Genomic DNA, 23,587 nt, shown 5'->3' on the forward strand with positions numbered 1-23,587 from the left:
TATCCACCCTAAGCGCCTTGTCTTTTTTTACAATATAGCCTGGCGGCAGTACAAATTAAATAATGCATCTAAATGGCCCACAAATAAAACATTTGACTTTACAATTTTAACTAACTTAAGCAATTATTGCTGATGACTGGAGAAACAGGGAGAAATTCCTTATGTCCAGGCCTTTTTGCACTCAGATCACAGCCTGACCTCTACAATTCTTGCTTACTTGTTCAAATTCTTCTCTTCCATTCTCGCCATGCAGATCGCCTTTCTCCTCCCAACCCTACCTTTCCTTCCTCATTCAATCCAGCAGATTGCTGTCCACCCCTCCCAGCCCCTACCTCTTTCTCTCAACCGCCTGCTATATCCCATTGTCTTCTCAGTCACCATCTTCCCAGTCAGCTGTATCCACTTCTTTTCCTACACGGTCCCCTTAGGACAATTCTAGCATTGCCTGTACTCAGTCTCCTTCCTCACTGCCCTCTCCTGAAGCCTATAAACCCATCCTGCCACCTTACGCCCCTATCTATCCTCCACTGCTTATCAACTCAACCCTCTTCCCCCTTCATACCCTCAGCAGGAACCACTGCTGGCTTCTTCCTTCTCTATCGCCCATACTTGCTCAGGCGCCGTCTTTAGCCCATGCCCCACCCTTACTTCAGCGCCTGTGCTAGAGTGCCCCCTTCAGGAAGTAGCAGGAACTGAAAGTATTATTAGAGTTCATGTTCCCTTCTCTCTCATTGACCTCTCTCAAATTAACAAAAGACGCAGTTCATTTCCAGAAGACCCCACCTCATATTAGGGAGTTTCAGTACCTTACCCAGTCTTATAAACTAACCTGGCATGACCTCTACATTACCCTCTCTTCCACCGTCACCTCAGAAGACCAAGGCAGTATCTGGACCCTAGCTCAGGGACATGCTGATGCAATTCACCCCCAAACTCCTGCCCAGCCTAGTGGCGCAGAGGCAGTTCCCAACCAGGACCCCCACTGGGATTATCGGCCTCTGGATGCCGCCATCAAGATCACATGATTGTATGTCTCCTTGCAGGACTCAAAAAGGGTGCCCATAAAGTAGTAAACTATGAAAAATTTTCAGAAATCACCCAAGGTCCTGATGAAAACCCAGCCCTTTTTCTCTCTTGTTTAGCTGAAGCCATAAGGAAATATACCAACCTAAACCCAGTCAGCCCAAAAGGAACCACTATCTTAAACCTTTGGTTCCTCTCCCAATCCACCCCCAATATTTGGCGCAAACTTTGGAAGCTTGATGACGGTCCTCAAACCCCACAAGGAGACCTTCTTAATTTAGCCTTGAAAGTCTTTAACAATCAGGATGAGGAAAGTAAAAGGCAAAAAAACAGGCAGAGTTTCAAATGCTTACCTCCACCATCAGGGGTCCTGCAGGCCCACAGGGCTGCAGTTCCACATGGAAGCCTCCTAGCAATCCACCTCCACCTGGCGCCTGTTTCAAGTGCGGCAATGAAGTCAACTGGTCCAGACAATGCCCAAACCCAGGTAAGCCCACCAGGCCATGCCTTCTCTGTGGAGGACCCCACTGGAGGTTGGACTGTGAGCAGACCCCACAAGGACCGCCCCCATCCCTTCCTAAGCCGGCCGAAACCTCCTACTCGGATCTCATCAGCCTTGCCACTGAAGACTTGATGGTGCCCTGAAATGGACACCCTGGCAACTACCATCTCTTCATCCCAACCAAGGGTAACCCTGATGGCAGTGGGTAGGCCAGTATGTTTTTTAATTAATACCAGGGCAACCTACACTGCTTTACCTAATTTTTCAGGACCCACCAAGTTCTCACAAGTCTCTGTTGTAGAAATTAATAGAAAAGTCTCCAAACCCCAAGCCACCCCTCCACTTTTCTGCTCCCTGCCACCTTTTCCTTCACTCAGTCTTTCTTACTCCTGTCCTCATGCCAAAGTCTGCTCCTTTCAAAACTCCACACTACTCTTCACTTCCGTGTTCCCCATAGTACCCAACACATCAACCCAGACCCCTCCAGGGCTTTTAACTTTATTCTACTCCTCCAACCTCCCACCTTAAAACATGCAACTTTTCCTTATCCCCCATCTGTAACCCCGCTGTTTAGGACACTTCCACATACTCAGTCAGAAAACACCACACCCCCAACCACATTGCCCTTAAAAAACCCACCCAGTTCCTATCACAGAAGCAGTATCCCATCCCCTAAGCAACTCTCATAGGCCTAAAGCCTATCATTTCTTGCCTCCTCGCCAGTCACCTACTCCACCCCACAAACTCCTTTTAAAACAGTTATACCTGTTAAAAAGCCAGATGAAACTTATCACTTAGTCCAGGACCTCAGACTCATTAACCAAGGTGTACTCCCAGTATGTCCAGTAGTTCCTAACCCATATACTTTACTTTCCGCAGTTCCCTCCAATACCACCCAATTTTCTATTCTAAACCTAAAAGTTGCTTCTTTTTTTTTTTTTTTAAACAATTCCTTTATACCTTGATTCCCCAAACATGTTTGCTTTTACATGGGAAAACCCCAACTCCCATGTTTCACGTCAGCTCACCTGGTGCGTACTACCTCAAGGTTTCAGGGACAGCCCCCACTTTTTTGAACAGGTCCTTGCTAGTGACCTCTGTACCTTATCCCTAAAACCATCCACTCTACTTCAGTGTGTTAATAATCTGCTCCTGTGTAGCCCCTCTCAAAAAGATTGCAACACCCACACTATCTCTCTCTTTTAAACTTCTTGACAAAACAGGGATATTAGATCTCCTCTAAGAAAGCACAAATATGCACCCCCTTAGTTATGTATCTAGGTCTAGCTCTTACCCCGTGAATCTAAGGGCTAACAGCCGACTGCATATACCTCCTCCAATCCCTCCTGCCTCCGCGAACTAAGCAAAAAAATCTCTTTTTCTAGAATTAGCGGAATATTTTAGGCTCTAGGTTCCCTCCTTCGCTCTACTTGCCAAACCATTATACCAAGCTGCTAAAGCCCCCTCCATGAGCATTTAAAATCTGCACAGCCTATTACCCAGCCTTTCCTTCTACTCCAGAAGGCTCTCACCTCAGCCCCCATCCTCACTCTCCCAGATCTCACCAAACCTTTCTCCCTCTATACCGACAAACAGCACAGAGTTACACTAGGTGTTCCAACCCAGGCTAAAGGACCCACCCTCCAGGTTATTGCCTACCTCTCTAAAGAGCTTAAAGCCTCAGTTCTTGGATGGCTTGCTGCCTCCGAGCATTGGCAGCAGCTGCTGTCCTCACCCTTAGAAGCCTAAAACTATCTCTCCATGCCAACCTAACAGTTTATTCAACCCATAACATCAAAGACTTGCCAACTCACCGCAGTGTACTACATCTCATCTCTGCCCCACGACTCCTCCAATTGTATGTTCTAGTCATAGAAATCCCCCAAATCACTATGCTAACCAGCTCCCGTCTAAACCCACCCATGCTTTTACCTGAAGCTACAACAGCTGAAGACCCTACACACTTCTGTGTGAACACTGTTCAAACCTTTCTTCTACCTTTTCCAAACCTAACAGACCAACCCCTTCTTTACTTGGTTTGTAGATGGCAGCTCCTTCCTACATCAAGGACACCAGCATCCTGGCTATACTATAGTGTCCCCGCCCCACCCCACATACTATTGAAGCCAATCCACTCCCCCTAGGCAGTACCTCTCAAAAAGCTGAACTCATTGCCCATATTAAAGTTTTCACACTGACAGGCGGACAACAAATTAACATATATTCAAATTCTCCTTATACGTTCCATATAGTACAGTCACACTCGACTATCTGGAAAAAACTGGGTTTCCTAACAGCAAAAAACGCTCCTGTCGTAAATGACTCTCTCATCAACAAACTCCTTCAAGCAGTCAGGCTCCTGCAGAAAGTTGCCATCATTCATTGCAGGGACCACCACACCCCACACAATTATATATCCGTTGGAAATGCGCTAACAGATTAGGTAGCAAAACAAATAGCCCTGCAACCCGTGCAGGGCCAGTTTCTGTCCCTGTCCTTGTTCTCTCCTCTTTACACCTCAGAAGAAAAGGAGGACTTCTGAGCCCAAAACCTTCAAAAGCAAGGACCATGGTATGTCAAGGAAAGACGCTTCGTTCTTCCTCACTCTCAAAACCTTCCTCACCTCCAAAGCCTCCACAACTCTTTCCATGTCGGTTACAAACCTCTCTTGCAACTTCTCCATTCTGTTCTCACTTGTCCCCACCTTTCCAGCCATTTCTGAGAAATTACCCAGTCCTGCTCTATCTGCCTCTCAGTGTCACCCCAAGGCTCCCTCCAGTCGCCACCTTTTCCTACTCATCAAGCCCGGAACCAGGTACCAAGGCAAGATTGGCAAGTAAACCTCACTCACAGGCCGTCCAATAAATGGCTCTGCTATCTTCTAGTCTTTGTCTATACTTTCTCTGGGTAAGTAAAAACGTTCCCAACAACTTCAGAAGGTGCAAGTGTTGTCAAACAAACTCTCATCATGCATATAATTCCCCATTTCGGACTCCCAACATCCATCCAGCTGAATAACAGGCCCGCCTTCATCAGCCAAATTACCCAAGGTATCTCTACATCCTTAAATATGAAGTAGGTTCTCCACACACCCTACAGGTCTCAATCTTCAGGCAAAGTTGAAAAAATTAACTCTGTCCTTAAAGCCCAACTCACCAAGCTGGCTGTTAAAACCCACCAGCCATGGACAAAAAAATCTCCCTTTTGCCCTCATGAGACTCCACACAACACCAAAAGCACCCTCTTTTTATAGTCCCTTTAAAATCGTGTATGGCAGAACTTTTATCTTAAGGCCTCCACCCTTACCAAACTCTAAGCCACTCAGAAATTACCTCTCCTCCTTAATCCAGACACAGTCTTTCATGCAAGAAGCAGCAAATGAGGCCATGCCTCTCCCTGTTGACACCTCCTTGTCCTCTCAACATAACTGTCTTGCAGGCACAGACGTGTTTCCAGACAATCCAGATGATGCTCCCACTACAAGGACACAGTGGATACCAACCCGTCTCTCAACAATACCCCAAAAATTAAGGTTTTCTTTTTCCAAGGTGCCCACGCCACCCCCTATATCACGCCTGAAGTAGTTATTGAGAAAGTCGCCCCTTTTCCCTTTGATCTATAACCAAATAGACAGGAATGTAAGATTCTCCCTGGGGCCCGAAAGCTTAAGGAGATGAATAACTCTTCCCTTCTCAGGCCCAGTACCCAGGCGCAAGGCTACTTACTCAGTAGCATGCGCCGGCAAGATAGCAGAAATAGGAAAAGAGCCAGCAGAAAGACAGCTACCCTGGATGGAAGACACATGCCCCTTAAGACTGAGAAAGAGGCCATCCAGGTACACTGTAGCAGTTATGTCTGACTAGAACACTTCCTATTTACAGGAGACTATAAAACTTTTGTCCTGTCTTCACTTGGTGCTGACACCATTTTAGGCCTCAGCCTTCCTGCACCCAGGCACTCATTAAAACAGCATGTTGCTCCATACTTCCTTGTGTTGTCTGTTGGCGTGCTCTGGGGGTTCAAACCGACACAGAAACCTTACAACTATGATTAATTGAGTTGGTTACCCCAAATTCATATGTTAAAGCCCTAACCTCCAATGTGAGTATATTTGGGCATAGGCCTATAAATTAGTAATTAAGGTTAAGTGCAGTCATAAGGGTGAGGCCTTGACATGGTAGAACTGGTATCTTTAGGTGTCCTTATGAGACGTGTGAGAGAGACCAGAGAACTCTCCTCCAGTACACAAAAGAAAGGCCATGTGAGGACATAGTGAGAAGGCAGCCAAGAAGGGAAGTCAAGAGGAGAAGAACCCTCACCAGAAACCAACCCTGACAGTACTTTGCACCTTGATCATGAATTTCCAGCCTCCAGTACTGGGAAAAAATAAATTTATATTGTTTAAGCCACCCAGTCTGTGGTGTTTGCTATGGCAGTCTGGAGACCCTTTCTTCTTCCTTTTCTGGAAACGAATTATCCAGTTATCTCCCAAAATGGGGTGTGGGAGTATTCACCTGGCAGCATCAAGTGGGCAAGGGGATCTGATATTCTAATTATATTTTAAACAGAATTTCAACAAATCTTTTTAAAAAATTCGTATTTTCATCACTACTTCTGGAGGTGTGAGGAATAAACTCTGACCTTTTTCCTGTCTTGCCCAAATTCCTAAGCGGCCTGGGGAGTAACACCCTACAAACCATAAAATCTCACCACATAGGTTTTATTTAATCCTATATAACACAGCTTACTTTCCAAGCTTACTCTAGCATAACATCAAATGACAGATAAAGAAGAAAATCAAAATATTTTACCCCAAAATATGTCTCTTTGACATATTTTGAGTGGCCCTACAAAGCCTTCTGTTGTGAAGGAAAATTCGCATCTATCAAGAATATGATGAATATCACTAAATCTTATCCTTTTCAGTCTCTTCCAATCCTGAAGAGATGAACTGAGAGACTAGAATCCTTTACAGGTATGAATAGGAAACAATTGCCATCTATTGCCTCTAAGGGCAGCCACCTATGAGACTTTATCTACATAATAAGAACCTTGGTTTCCATCACCCTTTATCTTCCTCCAGACACTCCTTTCTATTGATTCCAGGTTTTTAGATAATAACTGTTTCAACCAATTGCCAATAAGAAAATCTTTGACTCCACCTATAACCCTATGACCTATAAACTCCTACACTACCCACCCGTGCTCCTGTCCCATCCTCACCCCCAAACCTATGGATACCTCACATGTGTAGATTAATGTCTTTTGTCAACCCAACCACCTTGGGCATGTGTTCTTAGGACCTCTTGAAACTGTGCCTTGGGTCATGACCACTCGTATTTGCCTCAGAATATTTTACAGAATAATTTACTCTTCAAATATTTTACAGAATTTGACTCTTTTCATGGTCAGGTGATTAGCAAAGTAAAGATGGCTTTTTTTATTTTTTTGCCATTGGGAGATTAGGATTTGGTTTACATTTTTTTTTTTTTGATACCAGCAATTACTGCTTGTCTATCTGCCAGCCAACTCCCCAGATATTATTATTATCATCTCCTTTGTCATTCTATTTTGTCCTTTGGGGTTTAGACTTTGTAATTTTTTTTTTCTATTCTATTCAGAATTCTTTAGTGAGATTTTAGAAAACAGAGCAGTTACATGCATGTGTTCAGTCCTAAATCAATTGGAAAATTATGGCTCTTTGGTAGTGTGATTAATTTTTTATTTCTTTGTATTCTACTTATGTAGTACATTAATTTTGGATTTCTTTGCATCTTCCTTTACTGGCAGTCCATGAGGATAAGGAAGGTGAGTGTTCTTATTCATTTTTTCTTCTTTTTATTTTTCTTTCTTTCTTTATTTTTTCTTTTTTTTTTTTTTTTTTTTTTTTGATACAGGGTGTTACCCTGTCTTCCAGGCTGAAGAACAGTGGCATGATTTGGGCTCACTGCAGCCTCAACCTCCCAGGCTCAAGCTAACCTCCCACCTCAGCCTCTCAAGTATCTGGGACTACAGGTGTGTGCCACCATGCCTGGCTAATTTTTACTTTTTTTTTTTTTGTAGAGATGGGATCTCATCATGTTGGCCACGCTGGTCTGGAACTCCTGAACTCAAGCAATCCACTCACCTCAAACTGTCAAAGTGCTGGGATTATAGGTGTGTGTCACCATGCTCAGCCCTTATTCACTTTTATGTCCTCAGAGCTCCCATAGTCATGACATATAGCAAAGAATCAATAATTACTTTTTTAAAAAACAAGATACTCTCCAGATTTTAATGATTTGTCAGTTGCCGTAGTTTTTTCTATGCATAAGTCCAGCTTTCCCCACTCCATTTCCCTTCCAGTCACTTTGATTTTTTCTCTAATTACTGGTCAAGATTCAAATGAAATGAAGCAATAAAGACATTTGTATATTTGCTTATAAGAGAATAAGCCTTCAAAAAGGATTTGAAAACTTGAGTTTTCCCTAAGTCCTTAAAATAGTTCCAAATAGCACCACTCCAATTACCAAAACATCATTAATTTTTTTGAGTACCTTAAATTTTAAACAATGCTGAATATTTAAGCCAATTAAATAACTTTTTTCAAAATGTTAACACATTTACCATATAAAACTATCTTAAATACCACCGATAGTATATATAACTCTCTTTAAGATAGCACATTTCAGACTAAAAACAGCGTCAGCTATGTCATTTTCAGTAACATGAAGCTAAAATTTAAATAGATCACCAAAGATTTAATTGAAATGAGCAAAAACATGATTGGTGTCAAATGTTCATTTAGCATGTCAAAATGTTCATTATATCAAATAATTAAATTATAGAAAATTCATTTCAGTTGATTTTTATGAAATGTATTCAATTGTAAATTAATACAATGTGTATGTTTTTCATAGGTGTGATAAATATTACATTTAAAGTATGACAGAAAAAATAATAACATATATTTTATTTTTATATAAATAACCTTGTTACGCTCACCATAGCAATCTTTGAGTTAACAAATTTAAGTTAAAAGTGTACCTCCTTTTTACTATTATGGATTAAAATAGAAAATCACGATGCTCTTCAATAATATTTTGATTTGATGACCTGTGTTTATAACTAAATGATAATATCTTTACAGTTCATTTGGAAAAACTTCAATGTTTTGTACTTACCTACAATGTCCTTCATAAGGCCTACGATACTCTCATCTCCTGTAATCCAAGGACGCTTCCCCACTTCATGACCATAGGCTGCTCTGAAATTGAAAAGGGACGTAAACATTTCTTAGCTTTTGTGTGCATGTGTGTGATTATTTCAAATATCAGCTTTAGCAAATAAACATTTCTATGTGGACCTTTCTCTGTGTTAGTCATTATATAAAATCAAGCTTTTTTAAAACAAAAAATATAATACTTGGGATTAATGTCTATTAACTTCTCTTTTAAAATTTATTTTCTTTTTGTTAGGAAGAGGGGGGATTGTTCATATGTTATTTTAATATTTTGCTCTATTCTAGAGTCTAATTTTTTTGGTCTCAGTTATTTTGCAATTTTTAAGATTATTTGAACACACTTTTATACCTGTAGAATGTAGTATCTATACTAAAACTTACATACTGTTTTGTAAGGCTAGAAACTAAAATAATTATAAATTGACATTTAAAATATACCTATAATCTGTAAATTTAATAGAAGAATATAAAATATGATTATACTCATGATACCATTTTATATTAAATAACAAAATTTATGAATAATCAAAGCCAACACTGCTTGGTTTGACATATTTGCTAGCAATTTCATCTGTCACATTCCAGCTCAATTTTATTATTCTAGTAAGTATCCCAGGAGGCATAGTAGAAAAATGCAAAACACATAGAGTACTTCAACTTTCAAGAAATTTCCATGAAATGAAGAAGGCAAGTACACTTGAAAAACATAGAAGAAATTAAAACAGAGGACTAAGGTGAAGTGCCTCTGAGTGCTGTTACATTGTTGTATCTTATGATGCTCTGAAGGTGGTGGTAGTTCTGTAAGCAGACAGGGAGGTCTCCAGGGATCATAACATTTAATATACTTGAGCCATCAGCCTGTTTTACAGCCTCCTGCCCTGTCACCTGTCTGTTTCCGAAGCCTGGTTTGTAATGCTGTCACCTTGTTGGTTGGAGCCAGCTTCTGCCAGACCGCAGCAACTCATGGATGATCCTGAGTGAACTGTCCTCATTACCATGCTAAAGTCTCCACCCTGGGGAGAAGCTATAGCTTCATTACCATACATGCAATCTATGCACTGGCATGATTACTCACTGAATCTCCACAACTGCGACCCTTCCTCTACATGTGATGATGCATCTTCTCCCCTATCACCCCGTAAAACTCCCCTTTCACTTTTCCTCTGGGAGACACTGCTCTTGTGAAAACTCCCAGTGTCCTCCTTACTTATACCAAGTAATCAAACTTCTATTGATCAAAACTTGTTTCCTCTGTTTTTTTTTTTTAACTACAGAGAAATAGTTTATTTTAAATCATATTTTAGAATTAAGCAACATTTTAAAACTTATTTCATAGTAAATATTACAAAGATGGTTTCACAATTTAAAAGATAAATATTAAATGTTTGAGCCTGCTATATATTCCTCTGACTTTTTAAAAATTATACTTTAAGTTCTGGGATACAATGTGCAGAACATGCAGGTTTGTTGCATAGGTATACACGTGCCATGGTGGTTTGCTGCACCCATCAACCTGTCACCTACATTAGGTATTTCTCCTAATGCTCTCCCTCCCCTAGCCCCAACCCCCGACAGGCCCCAATGTGTGATGTTCCCCTCCCTGAGTCCATGTGTTCTCATTGTTCAACTCCCACTTATGAGTGAGAACATGTGGTGCTTGGTTTTCTGTTCCTGTGTTAGCTGAGAATGACGGTTTCCAGCTTCATCCATGTCCCCAGAAAGACCTTTGTTACCACGTGAATGAAGCCCATTTTTTTCTGGGTAACAGTTCTTAATTCTTTAGGAATCCAAAAGTTTGTCAGCTTGAAAGAAAGGAATGAAAATGTGCTTTTTGTATAGTACCAACCTGGGTTGAATCTGTGTCAGTAAACTGGTGCTGGTGGGCTGCTACTCCCTAAGAGGGGCGGTTAAGACCGGAGGACTAGAGCCCTGTTTTTCCTCCTTTGCAGATTTCCAAGGTGGAAATACTCCCATCATGGGTGATTTCATACTATCAACAAAAATTCTGAGTATTTAATAATTGGCTTCTGACATCTGGTATAAGTCAGCTGCAGGTCAGTACTGGTCATGAGACCACATTTATTGAAGCTATAGGGTTTCATTTTCCACATTTGTACAAGTAAATGGGTAACGATGTGGACCTTAAAGGATTCCCATGAGAAATAAATGAGATAACATGTGAAAGAGACCATTACATAGTACCCCGTTTCTGAGTCTTCTTTCCTAATGTAAATCTAATGCTAAAACTCCCTTCATCAGCATGTGGTATAGAACACAATTTTTAAACTAACATGTCTATTACCATATAAACTAAGATGAAGGAAGAGGACTTTCTTTGAGAATAAACATAGACTGCTAAGAACTAAGGATGGAAAAGAGGGGCAGTCGTTAGTTATTATTATTCATATTGTTATTAGACAGCCTGCAGCTTGCCTCTTTCTTGATTTTCAATATAAATGCTAAAGACAAAAATCATTATCGCTAAATGGTAGTTAAAGGCAGATACTTGGATCCTTTTTAATTTTAATCACATAGAGCTCCACGGCCTTTGCTGATAGCACAATACATCTTATTACATTTAGGTAGTAAAATTCTATGTTCTGCCTCAGAGAATTTATATCTCAGAATATTATGCCACCTACTCCTCTCTCTGGTAGACACCGTGGTAATAATCTTTAGGGATATGTTTCTTCCTGCAATGCTTTTGGCATCTCCCTCCCTTCAAAATACCACACAGTGTCTGCTGCTTCATTTTGTTAGCCCACTAGCCTGGGGTAGTGAAATGTATTTACAAAGTGTTACCCAAATAAACCCAAAGTAAAGTGGCCTGTCATTAGAAAGAGTTGATGTAGATTAAAGTGCAGTTATAAACATCAGTATTAGAGTTAGGAAAAAAATATTATATTGCTCAAACAAAACTACTTAAAATAGTTGCAGCACAGATGTAATCTTCTTTTACAAATGCTGGAAAGGAAAAGAGAGCATGGGAGAGAGTTAACTCACTGCCACAGAATAAATCATTGCTATAAGTGGGTGTTTTCTGAGACATCTACTAGGAGTATTCACTCACAAAATTAGGACTGCAGGATGGAAAATTAGTAAGTTAATAGAAACTTGGATCCTCTTTAAAGTAGGACTATGCTTTAACCATCCCACAAAATGAAAAATGGCCCTGTTTTTAGAAAGCTTCCTTCCATAAGGAAATAATTACGATTTCACAGCCTGCCTTCACTATATTATATTTTTTTTCCATGACCCACTTGATGATTAGCCAATAAAGACGTTGCGAGGCCGGGGATGGTGGCTCATGCCTGTAATCCCAGCATTTTGGGAGGTCAAGGTGGTTTGAGCCCAATTGTTTGAGACCAACCTGGGCAACATAGGGAGACGTCGTCTCTACAAAATTAAAGAAAAAATTAACCAGGCTTGGTGGCATGTGCCTGTAGTCGCAGCTACTCAGGAGACTGAGGTGGGAGGATAGCCCAGGTCTGAGAGTTTAAGGCCACAGTAAACTATGATCACATCACTGCACTCCAGCCTGGGCAACAGAGTGAGACCCTGACTCCAAAAAAATAATGTTAATTAGAAAAACAAAAATAAAGATGTTGTGAAAAATCTTTGTAACATGCCATTCTATGTATTTTCTTATGTTCTCTTATTCAAACACTATTGCTCTTAAAGGAAGAAATGCTTAAATTAAATGAGATTAGAGGGGTCTGAAGGAGGCATCTACATCTCTCTGGCGTGTTTTATCAGTGTCCTGTCAGCACACACACACTGCCATGTAAAGTAAACTCAGTAGTGTATTCCTGATATTTAATTCAAAGGCACATTTTTATCTTTAAATAATCTTACCTAAACTGTCACAGTTCTTAGAAGAATCCCTGTACAGACAAAACTATAGTAGGTTTTTGCTCTTATGAAAAAGAGAGAACACCCTTGATGTAGCAGATTTGACAATGTAAATGACCCAAAATATTGTGATTCTATTTTAGGGACATAATACCCATTCCCCACCTTAAAATACGCTCTTTAGGACTTATATACCCTTCTGTTCTAGCTGGATTGTGGCATTATGATTATTAACCAATGTTATTCTCCATTAAATAATCTAGGTCATTAGTAAATATTTAATATATTATTTCCAAATACTTATGCTTATTGCCTATTCATTGCAACAGACCCGTAGATTTCAGACATACTGTTGCTTCTTATTATTATAAAACCTTTTTGCTTATAATTATTAAGTATCAAATAAATATAATCACACAAAAAGTTTTATATTTCAGAATATTAGAATTGCCTAAATGTTGCCATTTTGCAAAACAAATATATTCCTCAATGTGTTATTAATCTACTTTAGAAATCCCGTAGAGTTGAAAATGAAAATGCAAAATAATGGTAATAGCATTTTAAAACTAACACAGAGGTAAAAGTTTCTAAGAAAACAATTTTCACAGTTTGCCTTAAGAAAGTTTAAGTTTTAGAAATAATTTGGTTCTACTATCATCTGAATGTGTCCCCTTCAAATTCTTATGTTAAAACTTGATCTGCCGATGTGACAGTATTAAGAGGTAGAGTCTTTAGGAGGTGATTCAGTCATAAGGGCAGAGCCCTCATGAATGGGATTAGGACCCTTATAAAAGAGGTGGGAGGCAGGTGTTTGCCTCTTCTGCCACATGAGGATGCAGCAAGAAGCACCATCTTGGAAGCAGAGAGCAGACCTTACCAGACACTAAGTCTGCCAGCACCTTGATCTTGGACTTCCCAGTCTCCAGAACTATAAGAATGTTCACTTCTCTTCTCTATAAATTATCCAGACTTGGGTATTTTGTATAGCAGTGGGAACAAACTAAGACAGATCCTAAAATATTTCTAGTTTTACCTCTATTCTTGGCTTTTCCTTAGTATAAGTAATCAAAGATGGTAGCCAGATGAATTACAAAATCAGGCTGCATTATGACAAAAAATTGTTTATTCAATACTTAGGTGTGATAGGCAGTATGTCTGCAATAGGCCATAAAACTGGAGAAGATGGAATCCATGAGCCCAATGGCATTTCCTACTTTATAGCACTTGGATGGACAGAGATTTGACACCTATATGCTTGTGCAAAACCTTGCTTTGTTAAAGCACTCTAATTTTTATGTTACTGTTAAAATTATAATTTTTTTTGAAACTGGGTCTGACTCTGTTGCCCAGGCTGGAGTGCAGTGTCAAAAATCTCAGCTCACTGCAACCCCCATCTTCCAGGCTCAAGCGATCCTCCCACCTCAACCTGACGAATAGCTGGGACTACAGGTATGTGCCACTACATCCAGCTAAATTTCTTTTGTATATTTTGTAGAGACAGGGTTTTACCATGTTGCTCAAGCTGGTCTCGAACTCCTGAGATCAAGTGATCTGCCTGCCTTGGCCTCCCAAAGTCTTTGGGTAACACCCTTGAACCACCATGCCTGGTCAAGATTATACATTTTTAACACTGTCTTTTTCAACTAAGCAACTACTTTCAATGTGCATTACAGTGTTTAGTAAATGTGTAATCATCTTTGACTCAGCGATTCCCATAATCTTCCATTGGTCAAGAAGAAAGGGAGTCACTGACCTGGCTTGAGTACCAGCCAAGAAGTAGAGCAGAAGTGGCAATGAAGGAGGCAAAGAGGAAGAAGTGATCAGACAAAACTTACCACAATAATGCGAGGCCCTGGATCTAGAGGCAACTGAACACATGCAGGGTTTGACTTTAGTGCAAAAAAACAAAGCAACAGTCAGAACGAAAACTGAAGAGACCAACAGACCACTGAAGTGGCATGAAGACTACATGTATATATGTATGTATGTATTTAAAGACATGGTCTTGCTGTAGCCCAGGCTGGAGTGCAGTGACACAATAACAGCTTACTGCAGCCTCGACCTTCTGGGTGCAAGTGATCCTCTCACCTCAGCCTCTCACGTGGCTGGGACTACAGGCATGCACCACCATGCCCAGCTAATTTTTGTATTTTTTGTAGAGTTGAGATCTCACAATGTTGCCCAGGCTGGTCTGGAACTCCTGGGCTCTTGTGATCCACCCGCCTCAGCTTCCAAAGTGCTGGGATTACAGACAGTAGCCACTGCTCCCATCCCTTTGTTGCTCAGGCTGGTTTTAATTCCTGGGCTAATGTGACCCACATTGGCCTCCCATAGTGCCGGGAATACAGCCATGAGCCACCATGCCTGGTCCGACTACTTTGAACACATCTGAAAAAGGAGCAGCCACAGAAAGAAATGTTATCTAAACTTAAGCAAAGCCTCCTAAAAATACAGCTGCCATTGACCCATCCTCAGAGTTAGATGGACCTTAGCACCTGGAGGTACAAATTCAGCTGCCATTCATCTCCCTCTTGGGAGCTTCCAGCTAGGAAGGATACTGCCTATTAGCATCAGGATGAAAAAGCCCAATGGAAACCTTGATATTTTCCCATTGAAGCTCTAAAACTCTTCCCTTTAGTTAAGCTGGTATATAAACCCTTACCCATGGCTGTTCAGCAAACTACCCCTTGTAGAATTCTTCTATCTGAGTGTGAAATAAACTTTTCTCCTGTTAACCTGTCTGTTGTCAATTAATTGGCAGGCCCTCACCACTTTGACCTAAGTACTCAGTTTGTAGAGAAGTTTCCTCCCAACAGAACTTTAGCTGGAAAAGATCAGAAGTGGGATTTTAAGCTAAATATTTGGGAGATAAAAAACAATAACGAGCAAACACTTTTGGGATCAAAAACGGTGGGTGAGGTAGGGAGAATAGGCATGTGATCAGGCATCCCAAACACCACAGACATTTATGGGCAGGACCATGATGTTGACAGAGTCACTACAGCTTAAAACAAGAAGACTACATAAACTAAACAAAGCAAGGATGGAATAGATGTCCATTTGCTTAGCAGTCTTCTTTAATTCACTGTACATTGCCTGAAGCATTAAAATACACAACCTTTCTGAATCATCTGTCTAATGAAAACTCAGTGAGAAGGTTTAATTAAAATGATGAAATTTTCCATCATCACAAGGTGAAATGTAAAAGACAAAGCAATAGAAGGGCATGAGGTGATTTCCTGAAATACAACTTTAAAGTCTTGAAAATAATCAACCAGTTTCTTACTTAAGTGGGATGACTATAAGGATATGAATAGAATAGCAGGGTAGAATATATTTTAAATGCTTAAAGGATAAAAATTCACAGCCTTGCTGAATGAATACCCAAGAGGCAAGGACACTCTATAAGTTCAAATTCATTCAATCTAATTATCTGCCCTCTCTTACATTAAGGCCAAAAATGAATATTAACCATTTTTATTAACTATGACCCCCATTCATTAAATACTAAAACCTGCTAGAGCAAATGTGGTGGTATGTATTTTGCAAATTATGCATAAAAGTTATGCAGATAAAGTTATAACATGATTAATAAATTATATAAACTTCTATCATTTTTGCATCAAGTTGTGAAATTACATTCTTAATCACTGAAATGAAGAATTTCACAGTGTTATCTAATAGCCATAGTTGTAATCATTTGTACAGTCAGTGTAAGCTAAATATTATTTATTTATTTATTTTATTGAAACAGAGTCACCCAGGCTGGAGTGCAGTGGTGCAATCTCCGCTCACTGCAACCTCTGCCTCCTGGGTCCAGGCAATTCTCTTGCTTTAGCCTCCTGAGTAGCTGGGATTACAGGTGCCTGCCACCATGCCCGGCTAATTTTTATATTTTTAGTAGAGACGAGGTTTCACCATGTTGGTCAGACTGGTCTCGAACTCCTGTGCTTAGATGATTCACCCACGTCAGCCTCCCAAAGTGCTGGTATTGCAGGCATGAGGCACCACTCCCGGCCTAATTTTTGTATTTTTTTTAGTAGAGATGAGGTTTCACCATGTTGGCTAGGCTGGTCTCAAACTCTTGACCTCAAGTGATCTGTCCACCTCAGCCTCCCAAAGTGCTGCAATTACAGGCATGAGCCACCGTGACTGGCATACTAATCTTTAAAGAACGGATATTGTTCCCAATTTGAAAACCAGTAGCATGAAGAATGAGGAAAAGTAAAGAATGTAGTCTGAGTTTCTGACAGCCAAATGTTTTTCCTCTGAAATTCTATTTGGTTTGGTTTCATCTTTCTGAAGTGTTTTCCTAACTGTCAAGTTTGGCTCATCTTCATATTGATTTTTCAGTTTCAAATAATCAGAAAATATTTTTAAAATATTTCCGGTTATCATAAAAATAAGTGTCGATAATTTGGCCTAATCATGAAGAGATGAAGCTTCTAAACATTAACTCCTCTCTTAATTATTAAAGAAATAAAATAAAATGATTACATATGGTTTAGGGATGTCAACACAGGAGAGGAACTTAAATGTTTAAATACTGTAAAAGTTTTAGTCCTGATTCTGCCACTAACTTGTTATGTCACCTTATTCTGATCCTCAGTTATTTTCATCAATCAAATGAGACTACTGAGCAGTTAAGGTTTCTCTGTATCCATGGATTCCCTCTCTATGGATTCAACCAACTCCAGATCAAAAATATTTAGGGAAAAAAATGGATGGCTGCATATATACTAAACATGTACAGACTTTTTTCTCATCACTATTCCCTAAACAATACAGCATAACAGCTATTTACATAACATTTATACTGTGTTAGGTATTATAAGTAATCTAGAGATTATTTAAAGTATATGGGACCATTGTGGATTTTGGAATGATAGGGAGGCCCTGGAACTAATTCTCTGCAGACAACCAAGGGATGACTGTACTAGGATTCTATTACACATCTTTCCAAATATTAGACAACCTAATGTGATTTTGTAAATGTTTGTATGTGATGTAGAGTAGTAGCTTTTAAAATAATACTTACATTTTGGCCCACTTATCTAGTTCTTCTTCAAGATACGTTTTAACCATTTTTGGCTGAAGACCAAGAGAATTTCCCAAGAAATAGATGGCATTTTCATCTTTATTCACTAATGATAAATCAACTGAAACAGAAGAAATGTCAAAAAAAAAAAAAAAAATTTTCAGTATGGTATTGTTAAGCCAGTACAAATAATTAATATAATCAACTCTAAGAAGGATAAAAAGTAATTAAAAATTACTCCCAAGGATGACATCAGGTCCTCTAAACAATAATTAACTTTTGCATTTACATTTTAAAATATAATTTAAACCTATAGAGGCTATTATGATGATCTCTCATATTTACTATGCTCCATGGGGAAATCTAAATTAGCAACTACATCCAATCATGAATAGCCAAAGCATTAGAAAAGAGTTAAAAACAAATGTTTTCAATTAGGAAATACATCAGCCTATCTAATTGTATAAGAAGATTACCAGAATTTAGTCAAGTACTGACACTGTACTGATTTGTGTTGTAGAAATGGCAATTTTTTCAAAAATGCAAATAATTATTTATATAACTAAAGTAGATGTACTGGATTTATGTGTTTTTTTCATTCTATATCCATACACATGTACAGATAGTACTAACACATGTATAGGCAAAGATTGTTCTCTATATCTACTTCTTATTCATATAAATCAAACTTTGGCGATTTTTATCCTGCAGCTTACCCACTGCAAACAAACCAATCCATGTGCTTAAAACATAGTCTAGAAAGTCACAAGTTTATAGTCACAATTGTAAGCTACTGAGTTTTGTCTTATATCTTAGGGGAAAAAAGACTAAGCTTCTTGTTTATATTTCATTGGAATCATTAAGTACTATGTTGGTCTTTATTTCAGACTACTTAATTAAACCTTTAAAGACTTTTTAGAGACATACCATCTATTTCAACCTGATCCCTTTTATAGATATTGTTCTTCATTGGCATCTTTTAAGCCTGACCAATACAAGATATGCACATATTGTTTACACGTGCACCAGAAGAGCCCTCTTGGTTAAGGTATCATTATTTTCTGGACCTAGGATTAGATATGCCTCCCCATTTCCCATCCTCAAGGTTATCATGTCAGCCAGGCACAGTGGCTCATGCCTGTAATCCAGGTACTTTTGGAGGCAAAATCGGGAGGATCACTTGAGCCCAGGAGTTCAATACAAGCCTGGGCAACATAGTGAGACTCCATCTCTATTTATTTTTTTAAATAAAAGGTTATCACATCAATGGTTCTTGTCACATTGGACATTACTGATAATCTCCTTATAGCTTGAGTCCAAGCTTAATGCCTTTGGGATTATATCCACAGTTTTTATGTCTCCTATGCTTTCTCTATACAACCCTTAAGAACATGAGAGCTCTAGGTTCCTAAATATTTCCCAGTCCTTCAGTGTCAGCTCCTGACTCTTGCACAACTCAATGTCATTTGGATTCTGTTGGACATCTTGTTTAGTATTTAATGCTTATGAAGTGGGAGAAAATTCCCTTTCTGAAGCATTTATTGTATTTACCTTTTTTTCCCCAAAGGCAAGTCAGGATTAATGTACACCAGCCAATCTTATTCTTCAGGATTATTTTCTGTCTCCTGTACTGACAACTTTTTTTTTTAGCATATTGTGAGTTTAGTGCTATGCTAAAATGTGTATTGTAGAAATAATATTATTACATTTTTCTTTGAAGTAGGTGTTGCCAATTAGAGCACACATTTTTTGCAGTTTCTCAATGGTCCTCTTGGTTTTCTCTCTCACTTCAATGGCCTTTTCACAAAGGCCATGGAGCTTACTAGAACTTTCCTTTTCAAAGTGAACTGCTTGATTAACACATGTCCTGTTAGTAGATCCCAAAATTTTGGTTAAGTCACAATGCTTCAAGACCGCGGTTCGCTCTTCTTGTAGGTATCATTTTCCAACTCTTTCTTTTATTGCCTTTACTTCTTATTTCCTGGAAAGTCTTCCTCCATTGAATTTAGCCTGATCTTATTAGGGGGAGGAAAAGGAGGATAAGCTGTCTCAGTTTCTTCCTCTTAATCTATATTGTCCAGATCTACTCTGAGAAAACACTGAGAGGTGTCATGATCTGGGGATCCTGTGGGTTCATGTTCAGATCAGATCATTTGCTGCATTTGTTCTGTTAATACCCAGCAGGCAGGATATTTAACCAGTACCTTTGTTTTAAGCAAGGCAAGGCAAACTTTTTCTGTAAAAAGCCAGAAAATAAATATTTCAGGCTTTCCAGGCCATACAGTCTCTGCTGCAATTCCTCCTTTTTGTTATGGTTGGATAAAAAAAAGCCATAGATAATTAAAAAACAAATGTGCCAGTCATCCTAAAAACTTTATTCCAAAAAGAAAGCAGAGATTTTTGAGCTTTGTCTGAGGGTCACACTTCAAATTCTGGCACAGATTGGGCATGTTAAAAGAGTTCATCGGTTCCCCCTATCAGCCAAGTCTCCACATTCAGCAAATCCTCCCTGAGCTGGGAATACTTGCTTCATGTAACAAGCCCACCCCTAGTTTACTAGGGCTTCTAGAACTAAGGCTTCTAGGTAACTTAAACAGAAATTTATTGTCTTACAATTTTGCAGACTCTAAGTCCAAAATCAAGTGTTGGCAAAGTTGATTCCTTTCAAGCACTGAGAGGGAAGAATATGTTCTAGGCCTTTCTGCTTGGCTTATAGATGGCCATCTCTTGTGTGTATGGCGTTCTCCCAGTATGCCTGTGTGTTTCCCAACTTCCCCCTTTTATAAGAACATTACAATATATTGAATTAGGACCCGCTCTAATGATCTCACTTTAACTTGATTGTTTTTGTAAGGACAGTCTTAGGCACAGGTGGTTAGGCTGTCAACACATGATTTTTTAGGAAACATAATTCAACCCATAGCACTCTGCTTAACGGTTCGTTTGACTTCAAACTTGTTTATGAGGTCAAGAATTTCAACTTTTAACAAGCAGGGCTTGCTCCAGTTAGTCCTTAAGTCAACAGTGTTAGAGCCATTCTTCTGGAACGCTCCCTTCTTGGAAAAGGCTACAGTATGATTGCTATAAAGCTCATGGTTCTGAAAACTCACTTGATTGCTTGAGGAGCATTTTAGTGCATCAGAAATGTCCACCACTGTGACCCTTATGAGCTTACTCTTTTAGTTTATATGAAGCTTAACCTAGGAACTAGTTTCAAAATATCAATATCACTTCAGATTTAAATATTCTCCCCAGCCCTAGCTCATGCTTGACTTAAGTTCAGGAAACTGCAGTTTGGAACAAAGTAATGTGTCTATTAACAATTTATTTTCTTGTTCCTCATTGCTACTGCTTCTAAGTCCTCCAATGGAGTGGAAAAAGAAAGACAAGAAAACCTTAGTCCAGTTTTGGTGCTTTTTGGTTAGCTCTTTCCCTATAAAGTATTTTTTGTGAGTTCATTAAAATCTCCTTCCCACTGGAGACCTCCAGTCTCCAGTTTCCTGAAGTAGTTAATGCATACTTAAGCTGATGTCTCATGATCTGCTTGCTACCACCACTTCCCACTTCATACAACATATTTCTAGAATATTTATGCAAAAATTACCACAACCCAACAAGCAGACTTCTCAGGTATGACCCTTTTGCAGTATATTTTTGTTATAGGAGTTATTAAGAAATTATTTTAGGCAAATAGGGATGAAAAGTGGTCCTTGGGAAGTTTTTGTTTCCTTTAAAGCAGCTCCAGAAATATTTCTTGTCTAACAGGAAAGCCCCGGCTCTTAGCTTTAATATGCAAATGCAGGCCATTAGAAACTGGGTCCACCAAACATGGTAAATTCCATCCTCTTCCTCTTGTCCCCACATGTGCCTGGCAACATGGCTGCCCTCACATATCTCCACAACTGGTCTCTAGCACAGTGAGAACACACACAACATTTATTGATAAAGTTCACCATCTTATATGGACATAGTTCATGTTGCCCTAAGATAATGACAATAATAACATCAAAGAGCACTGATCACAGATTACTATTACAGATATAATAATGAAGAAGTTTGAAATATTGTGAGAATTGCCAAAATGTACTGCAGAAACATAAAGTGAGTACATGCTCTTGGAAAAATGATGCTGTTAGACTTTCTGGAATCAGAGTTGCCACTAACCTTTAATTTGTAAAAAATGCAGTATCTGTGAAGCACTCTAAAGAAAAATGCAGAGCTCCCCAGGTATGGGCACTTTTCCAATCAGGAAAACAGGTGAAGGGTTCAAGATGGCTAACTAGAAGTAGCTAGTGTATGCTGCTCTCACAGAGAGAAAACAAAGTGGTGAGTAAATGCTACATCTTCAAATAGATCATCTAAGAGGTCATGTTGGGATTCAACAAGAAAGCAGCAGGGCCCACAGAGGAGAAAGGAGCAAAGCCAAGGACCTGCCCACCTGGAACCACTATAGAGCTTAGGAAGCTCCCTAAAGTCAGGAAAGGGTCGATGAGTGAAAGTTTCCAGGGGATCCAAACTTCTGCCATGGACCTTTGCAATCCTGGGCATGGGGGAAGCCACTGACCTCAGTGGAACTCCAAATCTACACAGAGACTAGCCTGGAGTCTTTGCAGGGGCACCACTTAAGCCCACAAAGAGCTGCACAGGCCTTGGATCCCTGAGCAGCTAGTCATCAGCTGCCATAGCCTCACTAGAGGCTACTGTAATGGTGTCAAGGAGTGGCCAGACTGCCTAAGCCAACAATAAAATAGGTCAAACACGGGCAATACATAATGATAAACGGTTCAATTCAACAAGAACACTAAACTATCCTAAATATATACATAGCAAACACTGGAGAACCTAGATTCATAAAACAAGTACTTCTAGACCTATGAAAAGACTTAGATGGTTAATAACACTAGTAGGGGATTTCAACACCCCACTTACAGCATTAGACCGATCATCAAGTCAGAAAACTAACAAATTTTGGACTTCGATTCAACACTCAACCAATGGGAGCTAATAGACATCTACAAAACATTCCACCCATCAACCACAGATTATACATTCTTCTCATCTGTGAACAGAACATATTCTGTGATTGACCATATGCTTGGAGATAAAGCAAGTCTCAATAAATTCAAAAAGCTGAATACCAGCCATACTTTCATATCACAGTGGAATAAAAGTCAAAATCAATACCAAGAAGATCTCTCAGAAGTACACTATTACATAGAAATTAAGCAGCTTTCTCCTGAATGACTTTGGGGTAACCAATGAAATTAAGGCCGATATAAAAAAATTCTTTGAAATAAATTAAAACAGAGATACAACCAACATGCCAAAATCTCTGAGATGCAGCAAACGCAGTATTATGAGGAAAATTTATAGTGCTAAGCACTTACATCAGTAAGTTAGAAAGACCTGCAATTAACAATTTAGTAACACACCAAGAGGAACTAGAAAAGCAAGAACAAACTAACCCCAATGCTAGTAGAATAAATAACTGAAATCAAAGGAGAAAAGAATGAAATCAAGTCCTAAATATTCATAGAAATGATCAATGAAACCAAAAGCTGTTTCTTTAAAAGGATAAACAAGATCAGCAGACTAGTACCTAGATTAAAAAGAAAAAAATAAAGATGATTCAAATATGCACAGTCAGAAACAACAAAGATGACATTACAACTAATCCTGTAGAAATACAAAAGATCCAGCCGGGTGCGGTGGCTCACGCCTGTAATCCCAGCACTTTGGGAGGTTGAGGCGGGTGAATCACGAGGTCAGGAGATCCAGACGATCCTGGCTAACATGGTGAAACCCCGTCTCTACTAAAAATACAAAAAAATTAGCCGGGCCCGGTGGCGGGCTCCTGTAGTCCCAGCTACTTGGGAGGCTGAGGCAGGTGAATGGCGTGAACCCAGGAGGCGGAGCTTGCAATGAGCTGAGATCATGCCACTGCCCTCCA

General features: G+C 39.5%; 1 protein-coding gene across 4 annotated transcripts in view; it reads right to left on the minus strand.

Moving 5' to 3' along the window:
• The window catches only part of KYNU (kynureninase), a 173,966-nt gene that overhangs the window by 111,261 nt on the left and 39,118 nt on the right, over positions 1-23,587 (minus strand). For all 4 annotated transcript variants that reach the window (XM_011988709.1, XM_011988710.1, XM_011988708.1 and 1 more), the window contains 2 exons: positions 17,638-17,758; positions 8,689-8,771 (listed from right to left, as the gene is read on the minus strand). In XM_011988709.1, coding sequence (XP_011844099.1) covers positions 8,689-8,771; positions 17,638-17,758 — 204 coding nt within the window. The remainder of the gene's footprint in view (positions 1-8,688; positions 8,772-17,637; positions 17,759-23,587) is intronic.

This window comes from Mandrillus leucophaeus, unplaced genomic scaffold, assembly GCF_000951045.1.
Source record: "Mandrillus leucophaeus isolate KB7577 unplaced genomic scaffold, Mleu.le_1.0 Scaffold336, whole genome shotgun sequence".
NCBI lineage: Eukaryota > Metazoa > Chordata > Mammalia > Primates > Cercopithecidae > Mandrillus > Mandrillus leucophaeus.